We start from the raw sequence: 15768 nt of genomic DNA, 5'->3' as shown, positions 1-15768 counted from the left end.
TTCATATTTATCGTTTGCACGTGAGAGGAGCAGCAATCCTCTAACTCTTATCAAGAGAATGAATGAAATGGTGTTTATTGACAAAAATCTCAAGTTGTTCCTTTGGGCTACACGATCTACAGCTTACGATCTCATCTTTCAAAGGGCTCCTAAACGTTTGGGTTTTTCAAGTCATATTAGACGTCTTCTTCGTCCGTCCAATCACATCGCCTGCTGCCAATGTCTTAGTGACTTTCCCATGCACGGCGGAGTCTGCCAGCGCCGTAACAATAGCCTTGGGTTGAGTGCACAGCTGAGTTGGAGTCGACAGCGTGTGCTTTGATCGCTGGGAGAGTGATTGGAGTCGTCCTGAGGAGCTTTTGTTTCTTACTGAATTGTCCAGATCTGAACTTTGTGGTCCAGACCTGAGTCAAAACCTTTCCTATCACTTATTTGCTGGTTGTTTTAGACGTTCTGTGCATATCTCTGTGGAAACCATGTACATTCTACTTACTCAAAATCTATCTGCATTGAGTGATTTGAACAATAATCAATGCAACACTCATTGAGAATGGCCTATTCTTCTTTCTTACTTTCCCTTTAACTCCCTGCTGAACGTCATCCACATGCTGGCATCGACACTGGGCTCTGAGAGGCCTCCGGAGAGGGGGGACGCACGGGTGGGAGGCGGAGAAAATTGGAACAATATATTGTAGGTAAATAAATGCTCTGTCTGAAAAAGAATGACTTTCCAAAACAGACCCTAGGCCCCGTGGAGCAGCATGTGCCCCAAATAATGCCCTAAATTACCCCTCGGATAATATGATAATAATGCATCGACCTCTTCAGAAGTCACTGGGTTCACTGTGCACACAAGGCCCAGCTCTCTGAGACTGAGAGAATATCATCTGAGGCCTTGAGGAGACTGCACGTGAAGAAACTGTGTGTGTGTGTGTGTGTGTGTGTGTGTGTGTGTGTGTGTGTGTGTGTGTGAGTGGGAGTGGGAGAGAGAGAGATACTGTAGAAGTACAGTATTCTATTCAATCCTAGTTCCAGCTAAACTAAACATTTCACTGCTTTGATTAGTCTTGGATCGAGCTCGCAGCCAAATAAACACAGAGATAGTGTGAAATGCTGTGAAATAGGTGTATGCTAAACTAATCCGATGATATGGATTATAATATGGGTATAAACCCGGGGATAGGATCTCAGCACCGTGTCAATCAGAGTCTTTGGCTGCACGGCGGATCGAGCTGGCCGGAGAGTGGCCCGGGCTATTGATACCAGATGAGAGGATGAGTCAAAATACTGAGCAGATGTAATGGTGCACAGTCATAATAGGGATAAAGAGGAAACAAAATCACACCGTAGATCTAAAGACATTAAATGTGAGGAAATGGCTTGAAATATTTGTATAAACATAAAGTTTTTTGGGGGAAAATGCATTTGTCAGATTTTTATCTCTGACTAGGTTAGGGTTAGGGTTAGCTCACCTAAAGATCTACTTGAGCTCATATTTTGTCCCGATATGTTATTTCTGCAGACGTAAACACTGTTAAGCCCAAATATCTCCAGCTTCCCCTCTCATAGGAAAAATACATTTCTGCTTGGTGTCCTGCCATTGGTAAAGTATTGGATCAGGTCTCGGAAGTCTAAATATTCAGCTACTCTGTCCTGATTTAACTGCTAATTCTGTCGACTTTCACTCTACAGTACGGACGGTCAGCAGTGGAGAGTTAGGGGCCTGAAATGTATGGATGGTGTGAGGCGGAGGAGGCAAACCTTTGCTGTGCATGCACCACCCCTGAGTGATATATCCCCTCCACCGGCTCCAGCACCTGAAAAGTCCATCACTTCTGAAGAAGACTTTTGGGAAAGCACCAGTTGTCTGCAACAGAGAGAGGAGGAGGAGAGAGAGAGAGAGAGAGAGAAAGGGGGGAAAAAAAGGGAGGAAAATTGTTCCTGCGTCACGTTGCTTTAATTTGTTCACCAGCTGCCAATGAAAATTATGACCTGCAGAAGGTTTTTCCTTTTTTCTCCGCTCTCTCTCTCTCCTCTTTGGCTCAACATCTGCCCAGGCGAACCACACAGCTGGAGCCACACACTGAACAAGTGTAATATTTACAGTATAATGAATACGACAAAGAAGACAGATAGGACACATGGACCCGGACCTTATATACTGATTTGACTCATAACAGGCTGTGGGGCTTGGATGAAGGATGCATCCAGGGACCATGTGGTGCATGTGGGAAGTGTAAAGTTTTATCACCTGTATGGAGCCGATGTGATACATCAATCTAGGCAGTTTAGGATATTTATAATAGGATTAGGATATAGATCAAATCATAAAATGCATCCATGTAAGATTCAGCATCACCCCAACAATATGCATAATAAAGATTTGTATTATAATTGTTTTTGCATATTAGGATCCCAGGGGGAAAAAAGGGGGTCATTAATAGACATTTAATATGCTCCATCCTCTGTGGTTGTACTTATTAAACAAATGTTGCCCTGCAGCTGCACAAACCCAAAGCAGATGTCCTGGTGAAATTAGGCAAGATCCAGAGGGGGATTAGGTTTAGCAGAAACCAAACACCGCGTTTCCAAAATGATGCTGCTTGTGAGTGTGTGTGCGTGCGTGTGTGCGTGCGTGCGTGTGTGTGTGTGTGTGTGTTTCAGGTGACGAGGAGGGGCCGTGCGTCTACCTCGGCAGCAAGGCGCACTTCCAGCATCGTCCTCTGCGCTATATAAACCCGCAAACACAGACTTCTCCTGAAGCACTCACAAAGTTTGCAAAGCGCAAAAACGCCTCACTTCGCAGCCAGGCAGCCCTCCCTCCCTCTCTGCGGACCACTACCGGAGCCTCTGGAGGTGATAACAGCCTGTGGCACAGAGAAAAGGCACCGTTACGCACGGAAAGGTAAGAGCAGAGGGCGTGGAGCTATGTCCCTGATATTTCTGTTTTAATCTGTAATGCACTGGCGCTTTTAAAGTTTGGTTTGACCATATCTGATAACTTATTTTTACGCACCACTACAAATCAAAACAAGTCCGTCCTCTTCTCTTTTTTTTTCCAGAGCGCAATCCAGGATCCAGGATCTTCCGTCTGCAGTGAAAAAATGAAGCCTCAGTTATTTGCCATAGATCTAATATTTCTGTGCATATCGTGCGGAGCAAGTGCATTGGCAACGACTTTCCCCGGTGTGTCCACGTTCTCTCCAGACGCCAATTTTACCAGTTTTGGCGCAGACCGTGGAACAGACGCCACGACTCTTTCTAAAAGCAGGAGGAAGCGTTATATCAGTCAGAATGACATGCTCGCCATTCTTGATTACCACAACAAAGTGAGAGGGAAGGTGTTTCCCCCTGCGTCCAACATGGAATACATGGTAAGCGTTCATTCATTCTGATCAATGCATGTATTTGCAATCGATGCACGGTTATGGTTTCATGTTTTGAAGGTTTGCATAATCAAAAATTACCAATCTGCAGGAATCCAGTTGATTTAATAGTTTTTTGTGCAAGAATGAATAGAGAACACGAAAGTAAAGTGATTGTCTATGAGTTGTACTTGGCAGCTTCAGCTGTTCAGCACATTGCTCTGCAGGAGACCACCAGAGTCGTCACTTCCACAGGGAGAGGGGTCATGTATGGTATCAGTAGCCTGATGCTGGCAGTGTGGTATGGAGACAACAGCAGCATTGAGTTGTAGACGTGATGGAGAGCGTTTCAATTTTTGCAAATATCAAAGCTTTTAAACCAGATTTTTATTTTAAAAAACAATAACATATGTTTGTTTTATTATTTGACATATGCAGAAGCATAATGCTCATTTAAAAACTTAGAATTTCAGAAAATTGGGGATGGGGGAAGTCATCAGTCACAATCATGGATACGACTGTTGACATGTTTAGATGCTTGTCATCATCTACACCAACATGTTGTGAAGATTATCAACCCTCTTTTTTATGCAACACTGGGAATAGAACTTTCTCCTCTTATGTAAACTGACTGATCAACTGACTTTGATGGATGGTTTGTGCGTCCTGCCATGGTTACACCTGTAACAGGGCCGTGAACTCACAAAGTGCCGACTCTTAGGTCACACCTCGCTGCTGAATACGTTCTAGTGTTGATATTTTCCGTCAGTTATGTAATGGATGTCCATGTTCCCACCGTCTCCCTGTGTGTGTGCCCTAGGTGTGGGACGAGACTCTGGCTAAGACGTCAGAGGACTGGGCCCAAGCCTGCCTGTGGGAGCACGGGCCGCCTCACCTCCTCAGGTTCCTGGGTCAAAACCTCTCCGTCAGGACAGGACGGTGAGTGACCTTTGACTCCCCTCCGCCGCCCTGACATCTGCTGCTCCTCTCAGGGACGACTCTCTCTCAGCAGTCATGGTCGTTGCCTTGCAGCCCCCTTCTTCTTTCTCCTAAAAGCTTTTGCACTGTGACCTGGTGACTGCTTGAGGAATGCTCCTGTGACACCTCAAATAAACAAAAGCTGTGTTTTCAGCCATGACCCATGAGGACAAAGGCGCATCCCTTTTGTGGGTCTTGACTTTCCATTTGGAAACACATCACCTTCGCGTCTTCCTGCACTTTTAGATTTTTATTGAGGAACCACATGAGCAGTCCTTGTTTTGACGGGTTCCTTGTGACCTGCTGGGAGATTTCTACACAGAAGTTATTTCCCAAAAAACTAATAATGCAAAACCAGATTTATTTAACAACGGAAGTGTTTATCTAGTTTAGTATGAGGTTTCATTTGCTGGTGTTAAGAGCAAAAACTCACCATAGAAAACATGTGCGCACATGGATGTAGATATTTCAGCAGGTCTGTGCCGCGATGCAGCACAAACGCACAGATCAGTGTGCTTTAGCAACAATTTAAACTGGAATGGCACTCACAGAGCACACAGTCCCCTAATGAGCCCAATTTAAAATTCACAAGACCTGGATTTCTATTTTGATCTGCATCAAATTGCACACACTCATAAATATAAGCCCACTAAACATGACAGATTTCATTTCATCAAGATCAATGAAATATTCTCTGTAAAATCAACGAAAATGTTAAAATCACCCTTTCTCGCAATACCACAGCCTTCCACCAAGTTATGGTAATCTGTTCTAATAGACAAACAAATACAGAAGTAATAAGACGTTGCTCACTATTAGCTGTGATAGATTTATACACTGTTTCTTACTGAACACGTGTTTTGTTCCCAGCTATCGATCCATTCTCCAGCTGGTGAAGCCGTGGTACGATGAGGTGAAAGATTACTCATTTCCATATCCCCGTGACTGTAACCCCCGCTGCCCTCTCAGATGCTATGGACCCATGTGTACCCATTACACACAGGTACGCAGACAACACTCAGTATTAAATGCTGTTAATACTGTTGAATTGGTGCAACAGCGATATTAACCGCTGGTGTTTCTGTTTTGCAGATGGTGTGGGCAACCTCCAATAAAGTTGGCTGTGCTGTCCATACGTGCCACAATATGAATGTATGGGGCTCAGTGTGGAAGAGGGCAACATATTTAGTCTGCAACTATTCACCCAAGTAAGTACAGTCTTCTTCCATCGATCAGATGTAGTGTTTATGACATGCAGTGAGGAGGGCGTGTCAATGCTGCTGAACCTGTTAACCTGATGACGACAGGTTTAATCCCAACACAGTCCGCTCTGTTCTGGGCTGAGTTGTGAAATGCCACCCACGCTGCTGTGAGGTTCAGATACAAGCCTGTGATCCGGTACCGCGTTGCCACAGCTCCACAGACCCACGAAGCAGAAGAACAAATTCCAGGAATCAAAGGCCGTTCGGACATGTGACTGACTTGTGACCTAGGTTCTTTAATCCCGCCGGTTTGAGTTGTTTGTTAGAGTCACAGGCTCAGGACACCGATGACCTATTTTAGCAAAGCGGAAATGAGCGCTCGATTCTTAGAGACACAAAGTTGTTGGTTCGGACAAAGTTCTGCTTTCTGATCACTGTTGTCAAAAGGCAGCTCTGTGTCATTTTATTACTTTATACTTATTTATCTGTAGTTAAGTCGTCAAACGATGTGTCTTTGATAAACACGTTGAAATCTCATTTTGCTGCTGACGAAATAATCTCGCTACAAGTTTTGGATCATTTTTCATGATCTTGACCAGTTGTCATGACAGTGTAGTTCAAATGTGAAGATATAACATAGAACAATTCTCCATTAAAACATCTTAAATAGACCTATAGACCTATGTTATATATTTTGTTGACGTGTCAGCAGATTGTTCCAGAGAAATCCATAATTTTATTCAACATACGTGTTGGTCTCTTTGCTATCGCCATTGGTAGTGAAAACAACAACTCCCATGATGCCACGCTGCTTCACGACATCATCAAACTAGGTCTTTTGTTGTTGTTTTGATTGGCCGTAGTGGTCAAAGTTACATATTGCGCGTTTAAATATTCTCTGAGCACTTTGAGGACACTTTGGCAAACATGGCAAACCCTCTATGCTGATGATCATGTAATATGACTGACAGCCCCAGAGCAGCTACTAAATGGACTCTGAGATGAAACTGATACGTCAACTGCTGATCCCAAGCTGGAGGAAGAATGAAGTTTAAAACTCAATAGTTTTTCTTTGAAAATAGTTTTGTTCTTTATATGTCCTGATCATTAAGCCTCTCCCAATATCTTACCATCAGTCATAATGGGGGATTTTTGCTCAGACACCAATTCAAGTTCAGGTTCCACTTTAAAAATCAAGTCTATGGTCACTGCCAGGTTCACTGACATGGCGACTCTCTGTCTTTCAGGGGTAACTGGATTGGAGAGGCCCCCTACAAAGTGGGCGTGCCCTGCTCCGCCTGCCCCCCCAGCTACGGGGGCTCCTGCAGCAACAACATGTGCTTCCCTGCCCTCAAGACAAACTACCTGCACTGGTTCAAATAAGCACAGGTCTCCTTTTTGAAAACAAGCTGACAACCTACAGTACCACAAAGACATTGTTTTCAATCCCGTAAGGATTTGCACAACAGTCGTGGACCACACTATTTTTGTATATATGGGCTTATTTAAAGACACAAACATACCAGTTTTTTGAAGGCAGCAGACAATTTAGCGTTGGTGACTTGTAAATAAAGTGTAAATTAATTTGTTGCGATTTGATGAAATATAATTTATATGTAGAATGGGTCCTTAAACACAGTATACACTTTTGTTTTTTTTTGACAATGTGGTAATTAAGGACATGACACCATCATAGCTGCTCATACCTGCTCACTCTGGTGCTACGGGCATCACACCTTCACGCTGTGTGCTCTACCTTAACAGGAATGCTGTGACTAACACTTCAAAGCCTTTGACCTCAGAGGGAAAAACCTACTCTGGTGGTGTCGGCTCGGTCGCTGCCGTCGACCCCGCAGTAGGTTACGAAACTTCATTCTCGAGTTCAACGCATTCTCCATTTTTCGAGATCGGGAACCAATCGGCAAAAGTTCTTTCATTGACAGAAGTGCACTTACACTGTAACCTAAACGGAGAAGGAATACACGTCACCTCATTTCGAGATATTTCGTTTTTTCATTTACACAGTGAATTTGCAGCTTTAATCTGCACTGATTCAGTTGAGTTTCATCACATATAATCCTTTTTCACATTATATTTCAAATAATACACGACAGAGAGCACATACAATAAATCTGACCCACATATCTTGTCTATGATCGTATTTGTTACAGACTATATTGGTAAACTGTATATATACATGAATGTCTTATAGTGGACAATTGCAGTGTTTGTCTGTTTGTAATGATCTTTTCACTGATGTTGTAGCGATGGGTTTTTTGTAGTTAGGCACTCAAGTGCACCTTAATTGTTTGCAGATTTCCAAAGTACTGGGAAATTATCGTTTGTTTTGTACATGTAGATAATCAATACACCTCCTTAAACTTCAAGTACTCTATAAGTTATTCATTTTTATATGGGAAAACAATATTTAATTGATATTCTTTTTGTGTATTGTTTTGTAAAAGGATTGTACATATATGTATACAATTTACTGAATACAGTTCATTCAACTATTATAATGGTGGAGGTAATTCCCCGTGGTGTGAATGAGCTGCGGTAGATCTATATGAACGAAGCACTAGCGTAATATCCACAGGTAATTTTCATGGACCATTTTCAACTCTGCGAATCAGAATTACTTTTCGAATCAGGACAGTTTCTCAGTAATCTGAGAGGGATTCAAGCACATGCCTGTAGTGTGATGAGAACATGTTCAAGAAGACACAAAAAGGTTGATTTAAAGGAAACTTGCTCGAATGCATTACAAAAACAGGAAATTACCATTTTCCGCACTGACTGTATTTAAATCATCATCAACAACAAGCTATTTATGCAGCAAACTGCGTTTTTTCTTGTTGTGTTTTGTATTTGTAATAAAATTGTCTATTTTGATTTTGTTCTCTTCTTGTGTCGACGCATGTTTCCCTCTTGTCAAAACAGCACCATTGTCCACGTGTCGTCTGAGATGGACCGGAGCTCTTCCTCCTGTCTGATATCGATTAGATGTTTTCATTTTTAGTCAAATTGTGCCATTGCAAAGACTGACATCCTGCATATCAAAGGCTGAGAGGGGGAAGAGAAAACATGGCAGGGCTACAACTGAATCCTGATATGTGAGGGTTGACTTTGTCTACACAAATGAAGGGACGACTGATAGTGAGTTTCAGGGGACCCTCTTGTGTGAGTTTGTCCAATGACACCATTGACCTCATCGAGAGGGACAGACAAGGGGAGGAGTGGAATGCTGGAAGAGTAAGAGTGTGTGTCACTTCCAGACAAAATTCTAATCAAAGACAGACAATCCAAAAAGACTATATTTGACATTTTACTGTACAATTTTAGTATTTGGATGATGATTTTAACAAGAAGTAGAAACAAACAGGTGGAACTTTGGATTCAGAGCCATAAATGTTCTGATGTGCAGAGCAGATGCTGCAGTTTTTGCACTTTTTCCTTCGCAGGGTTTGCAGAATATGGGCGTGGGCCCGCCGGCATCAGAGTTAGGTGCATGAGATCAGACTATGAGGCAAAGAAATTAGAAAAGCTCTTACAACATGTTTTATTTGTTAGATAATCATCTGTGCTTGTGCAAATGCAAACCGGACTACAGAAAACATCTTTCCAGACTGAAACGCCCGCTGCACAGCACTGCACTTTGGAAGACTGGAGTTCAATAGCTCCCATTTTCATGGTAAAATCCACGTCCTGCACGTTATTAAGCAGCTTCGCTTATGCAGCCAGCCCGAGCTGCAGCACACTCCCTGGAACCAACAGGCAGAGAGTTTTCGAGGAACACATTAGTATGCATGGGAAAAATCCGGCTGTCTGAGCAAGAGCGGGACTCTGAGCCAAGCAGATGATTGGTGGACGTTTAAAAGGCACATCAGCGGGATGAGAAGCAGGACGCCACGAGGAGTTAGATAACCTGCTGTCGACATTTACCTGGCGTATCCATCAGTGGTGGAGGCAGAGCAGAGGTTAAGGATATGGATTTGGGTTTGGATGAAAGCATGTCTGTCGTGGACAAGGACAGAAAACCACCTGCAAATGGAGTGTAAGTGAAACGGAATAACATTACACCTTAAACCGTTAGCAATACACACTCAGGCTCTTTATGCCTGAGTGTGTTTCTTATCAAAATGTTCATATTATCAATACATTTTGAAATATTCAGTACTTTTTCAGCCTTTTTTTCCATCCACTTCATGTCCCATAAACGTCAGAATTTAAACTAGTAAACACTTTTTGGACTTTATCATATTAGTTGAGCTCTTTCATACCTTTAATAGTTGTTCTATAATTCCACATTACATGTTATGTACATTTTCAGAGCTTTTACAAAAGGCACTTCAACTACTTTTACCCGTTTCAACAATTTCCATGCACACAAATCCCTCACACAACTTCCACTTCCCATGAATAACTTGAACTGTCTTCAACCGGCTTTCATTACTCAGACATATGAGACTTTCAACCCTGTGTCTACACACAGGAAGTGTTTCAGCCTTGTTTTTCAGTTGTCATGTGCATCTGATGGAACACTTGTGTACCTGTTTTAATTTGTCCAGCTGTCCACACAGGCTGTGTAACAGTTCACCTTTTACTCGTGCCACATGCTTGTAAACGTGTGCCAACGCATGTTGTCCACATTCTTCCATTTTACGTGTGTAACTACAGTGATCGGGTTTTGCTGAGCTCTGGTAAAACACAGGTGACCACAGTGGAACACAGCAGCTGACGCTTCAACTGCTTTAATCTCTATCTTCACTCAATGGACAGTTTGAATGCTTTAATTTGTTTTCACCACTTCCTGTGAAAACTGTTGACACTGAAGTCTTGCCTTAAATTTAAATATTGACCAACGCTTCAATTCCTTTCAGATCTCAGGTTTTCATCTTTAAACAACAATACCACAAAAACGTATACAGCTAATCTCACACACGCAACTTCCTCGGATTTATTACTTCAACTACTTACACTGCACACACTACAACTTTCTACAACACTTCCACTTCAACAGACATTTCAGCCACTTCTTTAACATTGGAGTCATCTGACGATGAACTTCTTTTTAACCTTTAACTCTTTAAATGATAAAGATGCTGCTGCTTTCAGTGGTTATATGTCAAACACTTTTTTAACTGCTTCACTATGATTCTCTAATTCAACTGCTTTCCCTGTCGACACGTCAACTGACATTTACTCGTCATAACTTCCAAGACACTTCAGCACTTTTAAGTTTCAACCACAAAACACTGAAGCTTTTATAATTCACACATCTGTCACTCTTCATATTTGCACCCCACTGCAACACTTCAGCTGACAATTACTTTATACATCAGTTTACCCGCTTCACATTTCCACTTCACTGAATCTTCCAACCCAATTAACATTTCCATTCAACTCAATTGCCAGTTTCTTGATCGAAAACAATTTAGGTTGTTCTTGCTACTCGTCTGTGCCAACACCTACCGAGGCCTCGGTGACGCATCTCGGAAGGTGCACTGCTTTTCCTAATAACACATGTGAGTTACTGACCCGTCAGATGAACTGTTATTGCTACAACAGTTTCATCTCCATCCCCGAAGTGTGAAGGTGGTTTCCTTTGGACAGAGGACGGAGGCTTCACAGGGACCATGCTGGGGTGATAGATCACCAGCAGCATGTGGGTGAGTTTGGGGGAGTCGGTTCCCAAAGTGCTTTCCAACTTCAATAATGGTGCGAAGTAAAGGAGTTTGATTTTGAGTGGGTACAATACTGAGGAAAGCAGATCAATCTTTGGTGGAGGGAGTTTGGTTTTGGTTTAGAGGTTTGTTGTGCAGCTATAGAAAATGTTTCCTCTCCTCTTGTCTCTGTACTCTGTAACCTCTGTGCCCTCTCTGACTTGGGTTGAAATCTCGGATCCTCCGTGCCCCGAGGAGGCTTCTTCTTTATTCACTGTCTTTTTTTTCTTTTGACCCCCGCACAACAACACACGTTTACTTTACTTGTCTTGTAGCTCTTCCTTTGGATCCGCAACCTGTGTCCGATCCAAGCCTCTCTCTGTCCTCAGACAATTCTGCTATTGTGTCTGTTATCCTTTTTGAATAATGTGCAATGAAAAAAGGGGTCTCATCGTTGGAATGGAGAAAATTTATCACGTAGTTGATTAACTGAGGTATAATTATGATTTTACCTCCAGCAAAATGATCTTGTTCTATTGTTTAATGCTTGTTCAACTTCCTGCAACTGGTCCGAATGTGCAAACCATCCCAAACAAATGGTCTAAACCATGGTTCTGTTTGAGTCGGATCGAGACCACCTCTTTTAGTCGGACTAAAGTTTTGTCTGTTGGTCTGGACTGTTGCCGGAGGCACCTTTCACACCTTTCTTGTTGACTGAAAAGTCAGAAGGTCCAGACAGATTTAAACACGCCATGTCCCACCTCCTGCGTGCTCAACCCTGACATGCTACTGTTGTTGTGAACATGTCTGACCCGGACTCTTCTTCAGATGTGAAAGGTAAACTCCGGAAAATGTTGAATTTTTCATGAAATGTTTCTAGATTTCTTGTCTGAAAACAACTCTCTGTCTACTACTATCTGCACCATAATCATCATCGGATCATTTTCAAGCTTTCCTCAGATAACCATGATATTATTTTCAGTCTGGAGGAAACTGTCGGACTGTCACATGGGACCCTGTTGACATATTTGTTTCCCAGAGACTGATGTCAGCGCCCTGATGCATGTTTTGGGATCTCCTCAAATGTTGGCATGTACATGTTACAACTCTTTAGCATGCTGTTTGTAACCCGACCATAAATCTCTCAGGGCAGCAGAGTTAACTACGGGGCACTTTTTTTTTTTTTTTTGCACTGTCTTGTTGGAGTTACCCATACTTCAAACAAGGAGTACAAAAAACCGAGCTGCTCTGGTACACAAATCATTTTGCGGTGTCTCAGGTGCCTATTTTGGTCCTTGACGCTGTTTGTTTAGAACAGTGTCACCCTGACGTGACACTGTGGGGAAATGTTTCGTTCCTCCCTGGTTTTCATGGTCGAATCTACATGTCCTCCCTGCGCTCGCCACACGTAAGCAAGTGCTGATGTTTCATGCGATCAGCCAGAATGAAACGAGACGCCGTTTCACTTGGAGCTGAATGGCTTATGTTATGCACACTTTTCTCGTCTAGTGACTTTTCCTTGGCGAAGTAAGCTCCTCACACGGTCGAGTTAAATGTAAATAAAGCATATCTGGCACACCTCAGTATATATATATTCCATTTTATGACAGACGACATAGGCTGGTGTCGTCTGTCATGAAACTGTATAGTCTATATTCACCTCTTGTGTGACATTAAACGTTGTCACATGTTGTCAAACCAAAATGTCCGACCCCTGGGACCGACAGGACTTCACCCTCCCTAAGAACAAACTACTGCAAGGTGTCCCATGTCTGTCCCCCATACCCAACTGCGGTCTTTGTCTTGGACGGGGCCACACCAGCCTCCACGCGGGGGCCTCGCAGGAACTTCGGTCGAGCGACATTCTGCAGCAGCGAGACGTGGGCCAAAATCAATGTCCTCTCCGAGGCAGAGTGCTGGGAAAGTGCTGCGTAATCAGATGGGCTTTCCTCCTTCACTCCCAACTCTCTTTATCAACAATCTCACCGAGGCTCCGATGCTGGAACTGGCTTTAACCTCTTTGCTCTTATGATGTATCGTAGTATTATATAATTCCTTGTAATGGGACATCGTGTGCAAACACGAGAAGTTCACGTGCTCTATTATTATCTCAGTTCCTTAAAACAAGCCTTTTGAATGTCGGTGAACCAAACCACACATCAGATCCAACCAAATGCATGATTGTTGCATCCCTCCCAGGGGATGATATCAGGTGACATTAAGCCCGGCTGCATTTTGGCTTTGTTGTGAAATGTCGTGGTTTTGCACACCACAAGCAGCATTTCTCTGGAACCCTCAACACAAGCAGAAAACTCAATCTGACATACAACAAGGGGGGGTGGTTCTGGGTACCCACAATTCCCTCAACTCCCCCCTGCCTCAATATGATCAATTTACAGGAACTTCAGCGTTTTCTGTTTGCTCAACATCTTACTGTAAGACACCGGGAGAGAAATAAAGTGTTTCGGTCAGATTCCTCCTTCGTGGTTGAATAGAAACATTTCAGTTTGTCAACATGAAGTAATATTTAGCTTTTCTTCAACCTGAACTCCTGCACTAAGAGATGCACTTTGTCTGAAAGCCACAGCATGCTATATGTTAGTTAAAGGACACTGACACCTGGTGGTTATGTGAAGAATTAGCCAATTTCCCTGCCTGATATTACAGTAATATTTTTAAAAAGTCACACATAGAAAAAACACATAAATGGACACACAAACACATACATTAACAACATCTACCATCAAAACAATACTCAAATGTAACCACATTTTCAGAACTGCTCCTGATGTTTGATTATGATGTGTGTTTTATATTTATAGTCGTTCATTCTGCTTTTGTCTGTTGTTTTAATCCTATGTAAAGTGTCCTTGAGCATTGTTAAACGAACTATAGAAATCAAATGTATTATTATTATTGTAAGTGTTTAATTTACAATAATAATAGCATTAATTGTGTGCAAATTAAGAAAACACGTGCTGCAAAAAGTCACAACTCATGCAATTACTGAAACACGCTGCAAATAGCTAAAAATATTTAATATAATAAATTTCAGCATGTGTCGTGTGTGTTTTTTCTATTTGCATGTGTTTTCTTAATTAGCAGTGCGTTGAGCTCTCTTGGCCACCGTACAAAACAGGACTTACAATATAATAGCTATTGCTCACATGTGCACTGACGTCTGATCACCACAAGGGGGTGGAGGCACACAAACTAAGCCCAGACTGACCTGAGGTGTGTGTGTGAGGCGGCCTTCTGCTGAACACTAAGCACTGATGCATGACGTCTGCCAAGTGACCTTGATGCTCCTTACTCCCCGTTCTCACCCCCAACGCCATTCCAACGCCCTGGCCTCAACGCAACTCATCCAGAACCATTGGGGAGCAGCGTGCCAGACAACGCGGGCCAACCAAAAGTGTTCTGCGGTTGTGTGTTTGTGTGGCTCGCTGTTGTGTCCAGAGGCTACTGTTGTGTGTGTTGATGCATTGGTCTGGCAGCGCTCGTGCATTCTGCAGGGTTCACGGGGTTCCTCGCAAGACCACATGCGGAATGGAGGAGGCCGCGTCTGGACCCGTGGCTCAACAATGATAGTGTGTGTGGGTGAGATAGAGAGAACAAGGGGGGAGACAACAGAGAGAGGGGAGGACAAGCAGAGGAATGCAAAGTGATGTGTGTGGTTGTGTGTGGTTGTGTGTAAGAGAGAGAGAGACAACAGGAGAAAGGGGAAAGAGTGTGTGTGTGCAGAGACAGAAACACACACAGGTAGGAAGTGGTAATAACAGAAAGGATAAATATGAAATATTAAGGCGGACGGCACAGCAGGAAGTAGAAGAAAACAATAGATTCAATAAAAAAGAATGGATGACTGGGAGAAATCTCATGAAATACCAGAAGCCAAAGCATGAAATCATTTATATTGCTCCTCCGCGGGCGCAAAATAGTGTATATTCTCTTCCAGGCACTGTAATAAACATTAATCAGAGATTGTGTCGTGTGTTACAGATGGCCTGACCTAAATTACCACACTGTAAATCACTGGAGTCACTGTGCAGTTTGTAAATATTTCTTTTATCCACATAATTTCATTTTCTCCTGATCGGGGTCAGACACAGAGTCAGTTTATTTCAGCCGTTACCTTAATGTAATATGATGTCAGTTCATATCTCGGGTCCATAAAAGTTAGTTTGAGTGTTTGAAATAATTACATGTTTTATGTATTGACTCACATGTTTATGTTGTGAAGGCACACACACACACACGCTGTCAGTACTCACTAGTCCTGTCAAGAACATGCATATGCACCCTGTCAATCTTTTGCTGCCTCACCTCTTACTCTGTTACTGTCAAACTCAAACACAAACACACAAACACACACACACACACACACACACACACACACACACACACACACACACACACACACACACACACACACACACACCCTCTCTCTCGCCACTTCTCAATGTAGAGCAGCATTAATTCTATAGCAGATGAATGAATGTTTTCAGCTGAGCGTCCCTCCTGGGAGTTTGGGAGCGAAGTGAGACCGTTGCTATTTCA

At 42.9% G+C, this 15768-nt stretch overlaps 1 protein-coding gene across 1 annotated transcript; it reads left to right on the top strand.

Annotated features, from left to right (window-relative positions):
* Nucleotides 1-2618: 2618 nt before the first annotated feature.
* On the top strand, nucleotides 2619-8373 carry pi15a (peptidase inhibitor 15a). The gene is made up of 6 exons (XM_034572883.1): nucleotides 2619-2905; nucleotides 3063-3374; nucleotides 4186-4304; nucleotides 5214-5346; nucleotides 5436-5551; nucleotides 6793-8373. Exons 2-6 carry the CDS (start codon nucleotides 3105-3107, stop codon nucleotides 6926-6928), a joined length of 774 nt encoding a protein of 257 aa, XP_034428774.1. The 5' UTR covers nucleotides 2619-2905; nucleotides 3063-3104; the 3' UTR covers nucleotides 6929-8373.
* Nucleotides 8374-15768: the final 7395 nt, after the last annotated feature.

The sequence above is a fragment of the Hippoglossus hippoglossus genome, chromosome 20 (genome assembly GCF_009819705.1).
Source record: "Hippoglossus hippoglossus isolate fHipHip1 chromosome 20, fHipHip1.pri, whole genome shotgun sequence".
Taxonomy (NCBI): Eukaryota; Metazoa; Chordata; class Actinopteri; order Pleuronectiformes; family Pleuronectidae; genus Hippoglossus; species Hippoglossus hippoglossus.
This window is presented reverse-complemented; position numbering and strand designations above follow the sequence as displayed.

What these genes read in the sequence shown, in the direction of transcription:
- pi15a (XM_034572883.1), top strand. Translation starts at nt 3,105, where the DNA reads ATGAAGCCTCAGTTATTTGCCATAGATCTAATATTTCTGTGCATATCG. An exon ending in CGTCCAACATGGAATACATG is followed by an intron (nt 3,375 to 4,185) that starts GTAAGCGTTCAT and finishes TGTGTGCCCTAG; the next exon opens with GTGTGGGACGAGACTCTGGC. An exon ending in GTCTGCAACTATTCACCCAA is followed by an intron (nt 5,552 to 6,792) that starts GTAAGTACAGTC and finishes TCTGTCTTTCAG; the next exon opens with GGGTAACTGGATTGGAGAGG.